General features: G+C 43.3%; 1 protein-coding gene across 2 annotated transcripts in view; it reads left to right on the forward strand.

Annotated features, from left to right (window-relative positions):
- Window positions 1-15,988, forward strand: part of LNX1 (ligand of numb-protein X 1) — a 92,375-nt gene that overhangs the window by 69,967 nt on the left and 6,420 nt on the right. For both annotated transcript variants that reach the window (XM_058838638.1, XM_058838639.1), the window contains 4 exons: window positions 439-810; window positions 5,780-5,911; window positions 11,526-11,703; window positions 13,600-13,828. In XM_058838638.1, the coding sequence (XP_058694621.1) occupies window positions 439-810; window positions 5,780-5,911; window positions 11,526-11,703; window positions 13,600-13,828 (911 nt within the window). The remainder of the gene's footprint in view (window positions 1-438; window positions 811-5,779; window positions 5,912-11,525; window positions 11,704-13,599; window positions 13,829-15,988) is intronic.

Here is a 15,988-nt window from a genome sequence, read left to right on the forward strand (position 1 = left end):
AGTGAAAAGAATTTTTTTTTACTGTACCTAGAACAGCTGGGAGATAAAGAAGAAAAGACACAGCAGGAAAACAGTGGGAGTAAAAGAAAAGCCTGGCAAGGCAATTTGAAATCAGAAGCTTGTGGAATAAAGCTAAGATATATGAAAGGATATTGAAGCTTGGGAAAGAGCAATAAGAAAAATGAAAACTAACATGTATGTCTGGAGACTATCAGGGAGAAAGGGGAACAAAAAAGGACAAAAGCTGTCTGTGTAGTGCATCCTTTCCTTGGAGGGAAGATTGTTCTGCACTGTAAGAATATTTGGCCTCCTGTGTGACACAGTTTGAAATAGCACATGTCACTTCATATGAAGACATCTGTGTATATAGATCTGGCCTCCTCAGTGCCAGCGCAGAATAGACCGTCTTTCTGCTGCTGATTTACACTTCTCTTCCAGGTAAATGGCATGGACATCAAAAATGTGCCTCACAACTATGCCCTGTCAATCCTGAAGCAACCTTGCCACGTGCTCCGACTGACGGTGCTCCGAGAGCAGAGGTACCGATGCCGAAACAGCGGACTTTCCCTTGATGCTCAGTGCATTAGGGATGACAGCTTCCATGTTGTGCTAAACAAGAGCAGCCCAGATGAGCAGCTGGGAATAAAGCTGGTCCGCAAGGCCGATGAGCCAGGGGTATTTATCTTCAACTTGCTGGAAGGTGGCATGGCTGCCCGTGATGGACAGCTGCAGGAGAACGACCGGGTGCTGGCCATCAACGGGCACGACCATCGCTACGGCAGCCCAGAGAGTGCAGCCCAGCTGATTCAGGTTAGTCACCCCCACTTTAACCACGAGGTCTGAACTGTGCAAAAACCAAGCAGTGTTTTTTCACCATCCATTGCAAAGCAGGGGTCAAACACGGAGTCCCTGTATTTGGAAGAGGGAAGGAGTCGCGGTCAGGTAGGAAGTTAATCCTCTGAGAGCTCCTTGGCTTTACTGTGAGGATGAGTGTGAACATGAGCATGGACTCTCACAGAGGTGCCTGCTACTGTCAGGTTTTGGAACGTGAAGATCAATGCAAACATCTATATACTCTGATCATCACTAGAGTGATGCCAGCTGCTAGAAGGTATGCCAGCCTGCACCCTGGCAGCACGGGTTCTAGCAGAATCCGACTCCTCAGGCTCAGAAGGTATCACAGTGCTCTCTGGTTCAGCCCTGGAGCAAACCAGAGTAGCCTAAGGCAGTGGATGGCATGTTTCAGGATGATCACCCTCCCAGACTCAATGATTTCCCGTGGATGTGGTTTGCAACTGAAGGTAGTCCACACCTTATAGATATTTCTTGCCTAAATCCAGTATATGGAAATCCAGATGTTTTAGAAAAATGGATCTATAGCTGTAGTTTTTATTAATCTCTCTTTAGACTCATGTGGAGTACTAAATGGGTGCTAACACAGAAGTGTCAGATGAAAAAAAACCCATGCCTTTCTCAGCTGCAAAATTGGTCAGCTTCTGCCTAATTTTCCTTCCATAGCCAATTTGGGTTTTTTGTTTAGAGACTATGTTTTTAGAAAACTTCAACATAAAAAGCAAAGCCAAGACTCTTCTGTTGCTTTTAGCTCGTATTTATAGCCATTATTATACTTGTGCAATTTTGAATTTCATTTGGAGGCATGTAGAATGTTCCCATATTGAAGGATTTCATGGGCTTCAATAACAAGATGTCAGATGAGGCCAGCTGCTTCTTTCTGACAGGTATAATCAGGGTAATATCAGTCAAACTGAAACAAACAGTTAAATCCATGCATTTTGTGGAAAGGATTTCTCAGTTGGTTGGTTGGTTTAGTTAGATTCGGTGGATAATAGATTGTAGTTAGATACAAACTACATAGATTTGTAGTTAGATAAGTTGGTTGTAGCCAGTTTTTATTGTGAAGTTTATAGCATAGGTGAAGAAAATGTCATCCCCTTACATAATGCCAGTTGTTGAAATTCTGTTCCAGCATCTTTCTGGACTACCTTATGTAGCTCACTAACTGGGAACAGAAGGCAGAAGGGGGAAGGTATAAATTCTCTGAGAGCACCAAGTCAAGGCATCAGTGCTTTATAAGCAAAAAAGCACATGAGATGAAGTGGAAAAATTACTAACATGAGTATTCACATACAAGCATTTAAAAGTGCAACTAAAGCCCTTATTGGTCTCCAAAAAGTGGATGTTATTTATAATAATGCTTGAAATGCACACCAGTCCCTGGGAATTTAAACAAGTCCATCAAAGGGGGAAACTCAGGTTTCCAAACATCCAGGATTACATTGCATTGATGTGAGCTCTATGAATCACTTTTGTCTAATGCAAAATTCCTGGAACCCGTGTCTTTTTTGTTATGTTTTTCATCAATTATTATTTGCCTTTCCTGTTTCCATGTCATGCTAGAGAAAAACCTTTATACTGAAGCCACAAGTGTTTTAGATTTGCTTCTTACACGAAGGGCTATTTCACTGTGTCCTCTGATTTCTCAACAGCATCCTTCCTGCTTGTTGAGAGCTCAGCATGTCACTTGCAATGCACTGAGGTCTTCTAATTTTTGGTGGTGAAAACTACAAATATACCATCAGTTCCTTTAAAAACAGAACATTCATTAAAAGGTGCAGTGACTTATTATACCAAGCGCAGCTGGAAGACTGTCAGATTTCCATGTAATCTGATTATTTTTGACTTTTAAATAATGAATAATGGAGACAAATCTGATTCTTGAGGCCTATAGAAACTATACACTAGCATATGTGAAGCAGTTGCTAATCAGTAGATTAGATGTCTGGCTGTTTATAAGGTCTAAGCTCTGTCACAAGAACTGAAAAGAAGAAAATATCTAAGTGCTAATTAGGAACATGCACACATCATAACACTTGGGAATTTGCTGCCTCCTGTTTGTCACATTATCTTAAGCCATGGCCTTGTGTCAGAAGTGGCACTTTTAATCTAAATAATGAGACATTCCACATCTGTTTTCCATGAGACTGACAAGAAAAGGAGCAAGGTAACAGATATGGGGTGCTCATGTGAGAATATCAAGCTACATGGGCTGAGCCAGACTTTACTGACCCTGGATGTTCACCCTCCTACTCACCTCCTTCCCCCACCATAGTTTGGAGCAGCTGCTAGTAACAGGTGAGCAGCTCTCTTCTCAACCACTGCCTCTGACAAGCAGGTTGTGATGTGGAGCATATCTGTGCTCCATCATCCCTGTGAGAGATAGGGCAGATTCTGCCAGGAGCAGCCCTGCTGCCTCTTTCTAAGACATACTTACCTACTAGGTGCTCAGAAGTTGCCACTGTATCTCTGCCTTCCTGCTCTATTTGCCTTGGCTGTAACAGATTTTAATTCTAGTTGATTTTTCAGCTCTTACTTGCACTTGGTATCACGGCTAACCTCCTTTCTTTAATTTTCACTTCAGCATAAAATACAGAGAAAGAATTGTGGGAAAAGGCACTGGTAAGAGGGAGGGAGAGATCAGAATGAATCAGCTATAAATAATCTGATCAGTAGAAACATTAATGGGTTTTCATATTTATGTAAATACAAAAGCTGTTCTTGTTGTTTGGATAACTTTCTAAACCACTCTAACTTCTGAGAAACTACTCAGATTGACTGGCCTGTAGACAAATGTGCCATTGCAACAGACTCTTGTTGAACTTTTGCTAGTTGTTCTATGAGAATTAATCATGTTTTACAGCCTTTCTTTAAATAACCAGCTTTGAGGCTTACCATGTGGCAGCAGATGAATTTCAAAAAAAAGTTGTGTTAAGTTGAAACCATTCATTTTAGAGAAAACCGTATTTTCATAGGGCCACATGCCCTTGGGAGGTTTAATCTCATATTGTTCAGTTTCACCTCAGTCATATTACAAACTAGGGACAAAGGTGGTTTCCTTTCTCCCAACATACAGAATTCTGCTTTTGGGTACCAGTTGAGTCCAGAGCCCATGAATTAATATTCAATAAAACCATACCTGTTAAAAATGCCTAGAAAGTTATTTTGAAATATGTGTATATGCACCAAATTATATATTATGAATCTGAAGACTTGAGTCAAAAAAATAGCATCTCCCAAGATATTGGGAAAGTAACAAAGATGTGCACATTTTTTACTTCACTGAAAATAGTGTGGCTTGAACATGTATATTTCAAGCTTGAAGCTGGAGGTTTAGGAGAGGTAGGTTGCTTTTTCTTAACTAAAATTTTTGCAAAGCTTTTTTTAACTCTCAGCTACAGCTGTTGAATTCAGCTCCACAAAGGGCAAACCAAGCTATAAAAACAAAATTCCCAGAAGCTTCCTCTGGCTTCTGTTAATTGTCTGTGGGAGATTTGATTTCAGTAGCGCAACTGGATCCGGGTTTGGTTTTCAGCTGCGTTTTCAATGCCAGCTTTCCTTGGAGCTTCTCCCCAGTGAGCAGGGCACATCACCGTGCCAGCAAGTGAGCCATGACGTCTGCTGCCCCTGGGGCTGCGGTACCAAGCATTGCAACTGCAGCCCCAGGGGCATCAGGCCTCCAGATGTGTTTGTGGGGGGCTTCACACTAGATACTGAGCAGTTCCTCCGGTATAACGTGAGCAAGCAGGCAGGAGTCCCTCTGCAGATTGGTCATTAAGAGCCGCTCCTTCCTGGCACAATAGCAAGGCCTTTAGCCTAGAGAAGAGATTCAAGGATTAATTTTTACATCCTCTGAGTATGCTTCCATAGCACTGAGGTTATTTGTACACTGTTCTTCATTTCAGTTCAGTATATTGATTTATGGTGAGCATCTATGATTTAGCCAGGTAAACCCCACTCCCTCTCAGCTTTTTTTTTGTTTCACTGTTGTCTTGAACAGATTCATATGAGCCTCACTGAGGGGCAAATGAAGCCATTTGCTTCTAGGGAAATAGTGCTAATTCAATAAGACAGAAAAACCCCACCTGTACACAGAATTAACACTAATGTCAGGCACACACAAAGAACCCCCTAAAAATAACAAGCAAACATTACCCCAGTAGAAGGTAATTGCAGCATCTCTCAGGCACACAAGTACTGCATTGTGAAAAAAGGCATAGAAGTTCTATGAGCTTGGGTCATTTGCTTTTGAAGCTGCTCTTCCTAGAGTGAGAGTTTGAGCTACTTTCCTTTCCTAAACTCCATTGCCCTGTCTGCTTATGGCCACCCTCTTTCTCTGTACTCTGCTACAATAGGATTTTATTTCACAAAATAAAATCCTTTTTCTCCCTTTCTTTAAGCTTCCTTACATATGTCATGCCCATTGCATGCAGGTGGACTTAATTACATAGTTTATTCCCCACTCTCACTGGGCAAGGCATAAGCTCATCCCTGGTTTCAGGGTTAATTATATCTTTTTTAGCTTTCCCATCCATTGGGCAGCAATAGCTGTGGTTGTCTGTCTGTCTGTCTCTCTACCATGGCAGGCAAATTGCTGCTTTGCAGTGGTATACACAGGTATAGGTGAGAGCTGATCAGCACTCATTGAGGTGTATCACTGCTTCCAGCCAAATTTGGGGCAGGTAGAAAGCATTTTTTAGAGTTAGCACCAAATTTTCAAGAGAAATATTAAGTAGCTGGCAGTAAACTTTTATGAACTTCATTGACCTGAACTGATACGTCTGCTTTATGTCATAGCAACCTCATAAATGGGAAATCCAACCAACATTCAAGTGGTTCCCGCATTGCACAGACACTCTATGGCTGAGGTGCAGGAGTTTGTTGCACTGGGGCCGTGGGATTCACACTGTGCCTTCCCCCACAGGCCAGCGAGAAGCAGGTCCACTTTGTGGTGTCACGGCAGACCAGGCAGCAGACCCCCGACCTCTTGCAGGAGACCGGCTGGAGTTACAGTGCTGGCAGCTCTTCTCCCACCGAGAGAAACAACCCCGGCAAGGTGAGGGCACTCGTGTGTTTTCTCTGCCATCCATGGGACAGGGGAATGGGAGGGCAGCTAGTGTTTTAAGTCTAAGGAGGTTAACTCTGGCTTCTGTGGCCAGAAAAACATGTCTTACTTGGCAATGGAAACACAAAAGCTGTGCTGCTCATTATTTATCCACTGGTTCTGCCCTGACTCTGCCTGGCATGGGGAGGGAAAGAGAAGGCAATGGGCAGTGGTGGGGCAAGTGCTGATGTGCCCACAGTATCCTGGCCACGGCCACAGATCTGACCAGCAGTGTGAACCAGCAAGGGACAATGAGCTCCAACAAAAAGAAAATTTTTTCTAAAGCTTCTCCATCTGTAGCATAGTCTTCAGAGAAAAAGCTTTCACATTCTGGCCTGAAAGATTCCCATAAGCTACTTAAAAATTATGGTCATTATTGGGCTGTTATTTATTTGTTAAAATGCCCATGCCCTGACCCAGCTGGCAGTTTGGCAGCAGACGGCAGCTCTGGTCTCCCTGGCTGCTGCGAGCATGAGGACTTTCTGTGGGGCTTTAGACCCAAAGCATGTTAGTTCTGCTCTGGCATTACCTGGAACTTGCATGGTGGGGTGTCTGCAAGGGCTGCCAGTGTGCAGCATGGCTGGACCCAACCCAGCACAGAGCAGCCATCTCACCCAGGTAAGGCTGTGGTTACCAAACTGTCCCCCAGCTGCCCCTCTGTGCCTGCTCAGAGAGGGTGTTTAGTGCATCTAGACTTGCAGTATGCTCTTTGCATAAGGCAGAGAGATGCTGATGCTCAAACATATGTGGTTTTAAGTAGGAACAAACACCTAGAGTTTTGAAAATGTTTTCTGATCTTACTCAGTGATATTCTTTCCACTTTAGAGCAAGGCATGTCCTTGCAGGAGGAGCTGAATTTATTTCACTAAATTTGAAGTCACATGTCTGATTAATTTACATTAATCACCCTGAGTGTCACCACTTATGCAAACCCATGCAAGCTTGACCCTGGCCACTGGTGCCAGGGGTGTATCAGGGAGGTGTGCAGGCAGGGCTTAAGTTCATCCTGCTTGATGGATAGGCAGTTGTGTCCTTAAAGGGACCTCTGGACCAAATATCAGGCACACAGCTGTCAGCCAGGAGGCAAGTCTAGCTCTGGATATTACAAATGTTAAAATAAACCCATTTTTGCAGGTCTTTTAGAACTACATTATTCAGTGGTTTTGTGTGTTAAAAATACTATTGTATATATTTACCTCTTTTTAGTTTTCCTTTTCCACAAAGTCACAATCACAGCTCTTGCTAGGTGGGATCAGATTAGCAGGAGTTAAAGCAGAAAGCAGTCAGTGTTCAGTAGCTACTACCAAGTAGCAAGTAGTGCCCAACTAATCATGCATCTGCAAGGCATTGCTTTCTAATGAAGCAATTATTTCCTTAGGAAGATATGTGTAGGACAGCAATTAGCTTGTGCTGCTACTGTATGCTTCCTAGGGAAGATCCAAGCACCTGCTAACTCTACCATGTTGGTCTTAGTAATTAATTGATACTGCATGAGATTATTTGGGAGCAGGACTTGTCTCTCTCTGCCCTGAGATCCTCCTTTTCTCTTCCTGTACCAAAAGGTATTGGATGGGAGCTCTTGGTAAGTCCAACAATATTTTGGGTAGCTGTGAGATAGAAGGTGCAATGTTGGCTTTGTAACAGTCCTTTAAAGACTAATGAGTAAGTGCTATAGATATGAATGAATCATCTCTTGCTGGATAGGCCACAGATTTTAGGGGGATTTCCACAGGAGATGAGTACTGCCTATGCACATGAGTAGGTGTAATGCTGTGGGCAGTGCCACCATTTGGGCACTTTCCAGGGAAGATCATAGCCAAAAAAAAAAAAAAAAAATTCTGAACTGTTCCTACCTCCCTTTAGCTTTGTGTGTATGTAGTAGAGGGCTTCTATCAGAGAAAATGGTCTGGCAATAGATCAGGAGTTCAGTACAGCTAGTAGACACAACGAGCTTCAGGCACTGTAGACATTTGTTCTGATACAAGCATTACTGGAGTTGCCCTTTTATAGGGCATGACTGTGACAGTTTAAATATTTCATGATATTTTGCTGAAGGCTTAACTGAACATAATTTGCAATTCAAGATCTTTAAACTGGCTTTGAAAGATTAAAAAAAATATTATTTACTTTAAATAGGCATTAGTGCAGGAGTAATGCTTGCAAGCCTAGGGCCTGTACAGTGTCCTATTGCAGCACATGCTCTTGCCCAAAATCAAGGTAATGCTTGTTGGCTGGACCTCACTCTCAGGGGAGTCTCCTATCTGTGTGTGGTTTGATGAGTCTGCTACCTACTGCCATCAGTGGGATTGCTTTACTATGTGTGATTTATAGAGGATTGCTAGCTGCCTTGAATTCTGGTTAATTTTAAAGTGTTTTTTGTCCCCTGAGCTTACTGTAGAAGGTGATATTAGACGGTCAGGAATGCTCTCTTTGAGGGAAACTGCTCTTGCTGTAGAGCATGTATGCATACATGAACTGAAATCTGCTCTCAACCCTTGTCTGTATTCAGCATCAAGAATAAACTCTAGCTTCCAGCAGCTGTCTGGCTCATGCAGTGGCTCAGGAACCGCTTTGGGCCAAGCTGTTGTCCTCAGGACAACCAACCTCCATCTGCACAGCAAGAGGAGGTGCCTCTCTTTCAGGCCAGTGGTAACCAGCCGGCTTGCCCACAAAGCTCTGGATAAGAGGAGGATGATCTCTTGTGACCATGTCCTTCTCTGGTGGCAGCCATGCCAGGTGTATGGTGCGCCAAGAGATTGGTCCTGCCCAGAGTCTCATGGATCTGTTTTCCTCTGTACAGAGATTGGGGAAGCACAGCCCAAACTGTTCTGGCTGCTGCCTGCATTCAGAAAAGAGATGTCACAAACACTTTCTTGTGCAGCTGAGGTTGCAAAGCCAGGCTGTAACACATAAACAGGCCCGATTCAATTCCTTTGAAGTCAGTGGGAGCTTTGCCATTAATTAAATAGCACTTGTTTTTAATTGAAATTGTGAATATTTAAAGTGAAGAAGAGGTTGCTGGAACAGGCAATGTTTCCTGACCATATGAGCAGGTTAACCTTCAGGTGAAGTACATTTTCCAAACAGATGCAGCGATGTTTTTTGCCTGCAAGACACGTGTCGTTGCTTTGATGTTGTGATAATCAGCTGTAAATATTTATTTTCCAGCAAATATACAGAAAAGGAGGAAAAAAATAAAAAAGGAGAAGAAAAACTGTTATGTTTTTCTTCTCCTGACCTCCAAGGTCACTTCAAAATGACAGAGAAGGACAATTGTTTAGAAGAGAATGCACTGAAATGCAGTCACTGATAAACACTGCCTTTTAACTGGCTTACTTGCTATCAATTATACCTCCAAGAAAGTTCTACGTGTGTTTACTAAAAAAGGCTTTGCTTTCCTTTCATCACTGCCTTTGTCTCAGTCAAGTCACCCCAAATCCTTTCTGTCTGCAGCCATGTAAAAAATGACATGGGAAAGAGTATCTTCAAAGGAAAACTGGTCTTTTGTGGTTCAGCATACAAGTACTGGTACTTCTATTATTCTTCACTGAAATGCAACACAACAATTTGTTCCCAAGCACTACTTTGAAGTCTTTCTCTCTGTGCTGATTCCTCAAAAAACTGTGATAAACCAGCTCTAATGTTTTTGTTGTCTGAGACTGGATGTATGCTGCATAAGTAACAGGACTGCTCTCTCACTCAGAGCACAAATAGAATCCAAATTTCATGTTTTGCTACAAAATTTCAGATTGTAATTTGTAAAAATTGGTAGTGCCCCTATCCCACATGTTTCAGGAAGTAGCCTTTTCCCAATGGAAAGTTATTGCTTTTCAAGGGAAAAAGGATATTTTTGCAAAACATGGATGAAACATTAAGTTTAATTTGCATAAAGATAGAACTACTATGTTTAAAATATTTACACCTTAAAGCCAAAGATGAAAGGTTAAAATTATCTTGATCAAAATGTAAAATTTATCTGGAACAGAACATTTTCTGAAGGGTTTAAAATCTTAAGAAGTTCTTAGGTTTGTTTGCAAGCTGTAAGCCAAATTATTCTGATATAGTGCCTATGTTCTGCATGGACCAGGTCTCATATGTCCAAACTGTGCTTTCTGGTTTCCTCCCAGAGACTGAGAGAATTCCTCTTTCCACTGAGCTCTTCGCCTTTTTGTTTCTGGAGCTCTGTAGCAGCTACTGTTCATCTGCTCAAGCACAGAGAAATCCTTTGCTGAGCTTCTAGAAGGTCCTGTGTTTTGTTGATAACATTGCATCAAAGAAATCTTGATGTGGAGTTAGTTCCACCAAACATCCCTCCAAAAAAACCACAAAGCAAAGACATAGTCTGCCCTACTCGCGTAAAAATGTTCATGCCGTAATCTTCCTTTGTCCGTCATTGTCACATAGGGAGATGTTGTGGATTCATCTGCTCCATTTTCCATGCTGCTGGCCCAGGAACCAATGTGAAATGTCTTTGTGAGATGTCAGATTTCTGAGAAGAGATTAATGTGGCTTTAAATGAGTTTTATGGATTATTTTTTGCGTATTATAAATGTGAGGTCACATTTATGAATAAGAGTCTTTTAAATCTGCATTTGAAATGTATTTAGAAATGTGCTATTATATATGAGATTGAGGTGGATGATGCTCTTCCTGCAAGAGGGGCTGGGATTGTCCAGAGTTGATGTCAGGAGCACTGCTTATGAAATTCTTTAAGAAAGCAAAGCAATTAACATTTAAATCCAGATTTTATTTGCATTTTGAACTCTTCTGTAAGAACTGAGTGTATGGTAAACATGACATTCAGTTCACAGGTTCTGTCGAAGCTTGCATTGCAGTGGTCCCCATCCTGAGCGCAGCTGTGGGTTTGTTTCGCCCTCACTGGTGCACTAGTTATTGCATGAGCAGCTGTGTGTATTTAACTTTTCCTGTTCAGGGGCAGAAATAGAAGGACGACTCTCCTGAAAAGAAGGATGACCTTTCAAGCATAAGCACTAAGAGCACCCTGGAAACTGCTGGCTCTTCACTGTAAATGTCCTTCTGTTTTCCTGAACAGAAACGTTTATTCTTCAAGAGTATTTCCACCCATAACTTACACAGAAACACAGATATCTGGAAGATCAAATGACATGTCTCTTCTAATATGTGCCCATTGGTTTAATTCCTCAAACACAAAAGGACTGCTTCTCACTAACTATGCAGATGATGCTCAGACTGCAAGCACAACCTGATAGTCAGAGAGATGATGACCACTAGTGATATTATTATCAAGAACTTTTGTTTTTCTTTTAAAATCAGATTCCTTATTTGCATTTCAAGGACCTGATTTTATTAGCCTTAGCACTAAAACAGCTGGTTTTTGTGGGAGCAGTGCCTAACTTTAACTATTAAAGCACAGTTATCTTGCTGGTAGCTCTGACTGCAGATGCTTAAGCCCCCGAGGGAGTCCTGCCTGCCATCAGGCCAGGTGGCTGGGAAGGGTCTTGGTGTTACTTCCATGAATATTTATTTTGATAGAAAATGCCAAAGCTGCCCATGCAGTTTGTTGTTGCTATTTGCTCCATCACAGACCACTCTTCACACTGTCACCTGTCATGAGAAGGTGGTGGCTGTCCGGAAAGATCACACAGAATCGCTGGGGATGACTGTGGCAGGTGGAGCATCTAACCGGGAATGGGATTTGCCTATCTATGTGATAAGTGTGGAACCTGGAGGAGTGATCAGCAGAGACAGCAGGATAAAAACAGGTAAAAAGATGGGATTTTGAAAGCCTAGTTTAAATGGAGAGCTTCTTCTGAAAACTGAGGGATAGCGAAAGAGCTTGACATTTCTGAAGACATCTTCAGCAATTCTATAGATTTTGGGATGTGTCGGATTAGAGGGTCTCAAGTCAGCTACCAGAAAAAGGATGATATGCAGCAGTAATAATCTCTGTGAAGTAGGCTGTAGGAATATTCTGGTAGAAAAAAAAAAAAAAAGATAAATAGCTTTTCATAGGAAAATTAGCTTGCACCACCATCTCCTAAATCTTGATACATTCATTGTGCGACCTTTTTAAGTCATTTTTTGTGCTTATTTGTCATTGCATTCATAAATTTGAATGAAATATACAGGAGCAAAATCCCCATTATATATGAAGCCACTTTAGTGCCGTATGGCTCAACATCATGTCTGGAAACTGGCTTCCTAACCCCATTTAGCTACTGATGTAACAGTGATAAAGCTAATAGTCCCTTCTGCATGAATAAGCTTTTAGAGCAAGATGAGGAACATTTTTTATCAGTTGGTTTTGTGAGAATAGCTGGGCAGCAGAGGAAAGATGAAACACATAGGTTTCAGGATGTTGTATCTTCAAGAACCAAGTCCCTCAGTAGCCTGCATCCAGCAATGGCACAGCTCACTTACCCTTCATCCCCTGTGTTCTCCTTCAGTCCAGTCACTGCCTGGAAGCTGGAGGGAAAACCTGAGTTTGAGGGAAGTGAGGGCACCCAAAAATGGGGCAGAATCACTGCAACCTGGTCAGACCCCACAAGCCTGGGTCTCAGTGCCCAGCATTGACACACACTTCTTTGTGTCTGCTCAACAAAACTCATGTGAGAACATGACAACAGGAGCAAAACAGCAGGTTTCCCCTTTCCCCCTGCTGAGACATGACTGTCTCTCAGTGGGATACACTTTCCAGAAAAATATTCATCATAAGGCAGCATGGAAAACTCTGCCTAGTCAATTCAATTTGATAAAATTAGAAACAAATGAATATGTGATGTTATAATAGTGCCATAGGCCTCTGATTTAGAGCAGCTCTTAGGCTGTTGTCCTTCTCACTGGGGGCACGCCACAAGAAGAGGTTAATGTTCATAGTGCAGTGCCTGGACTGCCAGTGATATGTCCCTGCTTGGAGAAGCATCCAGGCCAAGCACAGAGGGCACCCAGGAAAGCCTTGGCACAGGAGCCTGCTATGAAGGGTAGCAGAGCACTTGTCACTATGGTTGCTTGCATGACATCAGTGAAGTCTTCATTGTTCTTCCTGTAGTAATTGAGGTCATCTTTGCATTCTTCTCTGTAGCTGATGTGCTTATATTATAAATAAGGCATACAGAAAGATGGTTTGGCTTGCAGCCATTCAAACAGGCATTAATATGTAAAAAATAATATGTTATTCCACAAAAAAAAACCTAGGAAGAGCCAGTTGGAGAGGCAGTCCTCAGCTAAGGGAGAACTGGGAGAAAAAACATCATTGATCTGTCGGGTTTCAAGCTTAGGTTGAATACAAATGTTGTTAGCTGGAAGTGGACTCCAGAGACCTGGACCTGTATTAGGCACCAGTACCAAAGCTTGTTGGTACAGCAGGACTCCAGCTGTTTGTTTAGCTCGAGATGTAGGACAGGATGTGGAAAAAAACCAGGACAAATCCTCTGTCCAGCCATGCAAAGTTTCTGTGTACAGGAATCAAGACCCTTCCCTCATGCCTGTGGCATGTGTACTAGCATACTCTTCACAGCCATGTTAAACAGTGGGATTAACAAAAAGCCTCATCCAGCAGCCAGTTCTGGCCATGGATTTGACTCACTTGTTTGTGGAGGTGGGGAGGGGATCCTGGAAACACTTGCAAGGTTTTTTATCATCCATTTTATCGGTCTCAGGTGACATCCTCCTGAACGTGAATGGCATTGATCTGACGGGAGTTAGCCGGAGTGAGGCTGTCGCCCTGCTGAAGAACACCAACTCCTCAGTGGTGCTCAAAGCCCTGGAGATGAGAGCATGTGAAGCCCAGGAGGAGCGGGGTCACCTGCCACCCCCTGAGGAGACACAGGTGACCTCTGAGAGCAGCGAGTGGTCACCATCCTGGGTGATGTGGCTGGGGCTGCCACGGTAAGTCCACAGATTGCAACCTCTTGCTGAGGCGGAGTGGGAGGAAAGATTTGTATTTTCTGGCAATTCTTTCTTTTGGCTTGATTCATTGCACTGACATCCTAATTAAATCCAGGCTCTGTCACTGACTTGACTGTAAATACCTCCCTTTTGTAAATGGGTACGTGTACATGGCAAAATTAACATGAGTTCCCCTTGCAAGGGAGGATAGGATGCTGAATTGTTTCAATCTTGTAAACATAGCTGGCACTTAGGGAGTGAAAGGAAAACCTTGGAGGGATACAGCAGCTTGCTGAACTGGAGTTCAACCACCCTGCAGAAGGCAGAGATAGCCCTCCTGCAACACTCAAGCTGCACAGCCTTTCTCCTTAGCCAAATCCAGCTGAATTGTTTGACTTTACCCAGATGTTGCAAAGTTTGTGCAGTTGGCCAGTATCTCCAAATCACCTCTTTTAACCCCACCCCCGCCTGAAAGAAGTCCATTTGTCATACACAGGAAGCAGCTGTGTTGTCATTTCAGCAAGGGTAGTAAGAGCCACATCGCCTGTCACTAAGCTCTCAGTGTGCACGGTGTAATACCTAGAGCTTCTGCGACAGTCCAGAAAGTAAGAAATGAGGAACACATTGGAAATCTGAATATGCAAAGCTGGGATCACAGAGCTGAAACTGATACTCAGTTTTAAGGAAGGAAGAATTTATCTTTTAAGATCCCCTTGACTGTACTCCTAACTCTGGCAGCAGTTCAGTGTCTCTCTTTTACAGGAGAGCAGGAAAAAACGGTCTGCAGAACAGGTGGGCTTTTCTCTAGGCACTGTTTCAGGACTCCTCTTCGTTTCCTACTCTAGCATAACAGGTTTCCCTCTTTCTAGCTGGAGCCATTTTGAGCTCATTCACCTTGCAGCAAGGTCTGCTGTGAGGGACAGATATTTTTCAGGGGTTGGTCTGCTGCTGATGTCTGTATAACGTGCTGAAGCACTGCGAGAGCAGAAGGCAGGCTGTGTGTCTGCCACCCACAGGCAAAATGTTCCTCCTTCAGTGGAGAGGACTACATCTTTATACCTGTGAAAGAAAAGCAGTAAAAAGAAAATGCAATTAATGGATGCTCTTTAACTTGCTATCCTAGGAAATGGTGGATTTTCCTCACTCAGTCTCTCAGAAGACCAGGCAGGCCCAGGGAGATCCTCATTCCTGTTAACTTTGTGTGCACCCCTGAGCTTGACCAGCACCACAGTGACTGTACTAGGGCATGGGCAATGCTCTCAGTGAAGAGACAGCCACAGACTAGAGGTCTTATAGATGCTGCAATCTGCAGTGCTGTGTCTTGCCTTCTATCACCATCCATTACTAGATGGACTGAAACAATCACACCCTGCCTATGTCACCTCCACTGGGCAGTGCTGAAAACCTGAATGGCCTGGTCATCATCTTCTACTCACAGCTGCCTGAAGTTCCCACTACCTTAGCAAGGTAGAGGACGTGAAGGACTGAGCTCCATAGGTGCTGCAGGCTTGCACCCAGAGTTCACATCAGTCAGTTCGGCTTTGCAGTTTGGCAATAAAATGGGTTTTCCCATTTTAGGAACAGTTTCTGAGCTCACTTTAGCCTTCCTCCTCTGAAGGCTGCATGTGTGAAGGCATTCCAACTCTTTTTGTCTGAAGGAAAATCAGCCCCAGTGTCAGCAAGGCTGAAGACAAGAGTTCATTGTAACTCTATCCCCAGCTGTGAGGCCATGCACAGAGCACAGCATGGCCCTTCTCCTTCAAAGAGACATGGGGACATTGGTATGCTGAGTGGGGACACCGCTCTGAACATCAGACCAGTGCCTGGGACAGGGACCAATGCACATCAGATGGGACAGTAACAAAGGTGCTCTGTTTTCTTATTAGTAGCTGATTGGGTGAATGGAGGCACAGGAGGATCAGGTTTGGGCTTGCTCCCTAGGTATTAGCAGACCCTTCAGTCTTCCCCAGCATCAGTGTGCTCACCCACTTACTGCTCTGCTTCTCCAGGGCCCATATGAGATGTCTGAAAGTCCTTCAACAAGTTCTCTCACAAAGATGTGTATCATGTTAACTCATTGTGCTCCAGGTTGAACATTTAGCCTTTCTCTGGCTTTCAGTTTGCTCTTGGCAAGGATCACATCTCATTAGATCCCAAGAT

The sequence above is a fragment of the Poecile atricapillus genome, chromosome 4 (assembly GCF_030490865.1).
Source record: "Poecile atricapillus isolate bPoeAtr1 chromosome 4, bPoeAtr1.hap1, whole genome shotgun sequence".
Taxonomy (NCBI): Eukaryota; Metazoa; Chordata; class Aves; order Passeriformes; family Paridae; genus Poecile; species Poecile atricapillus.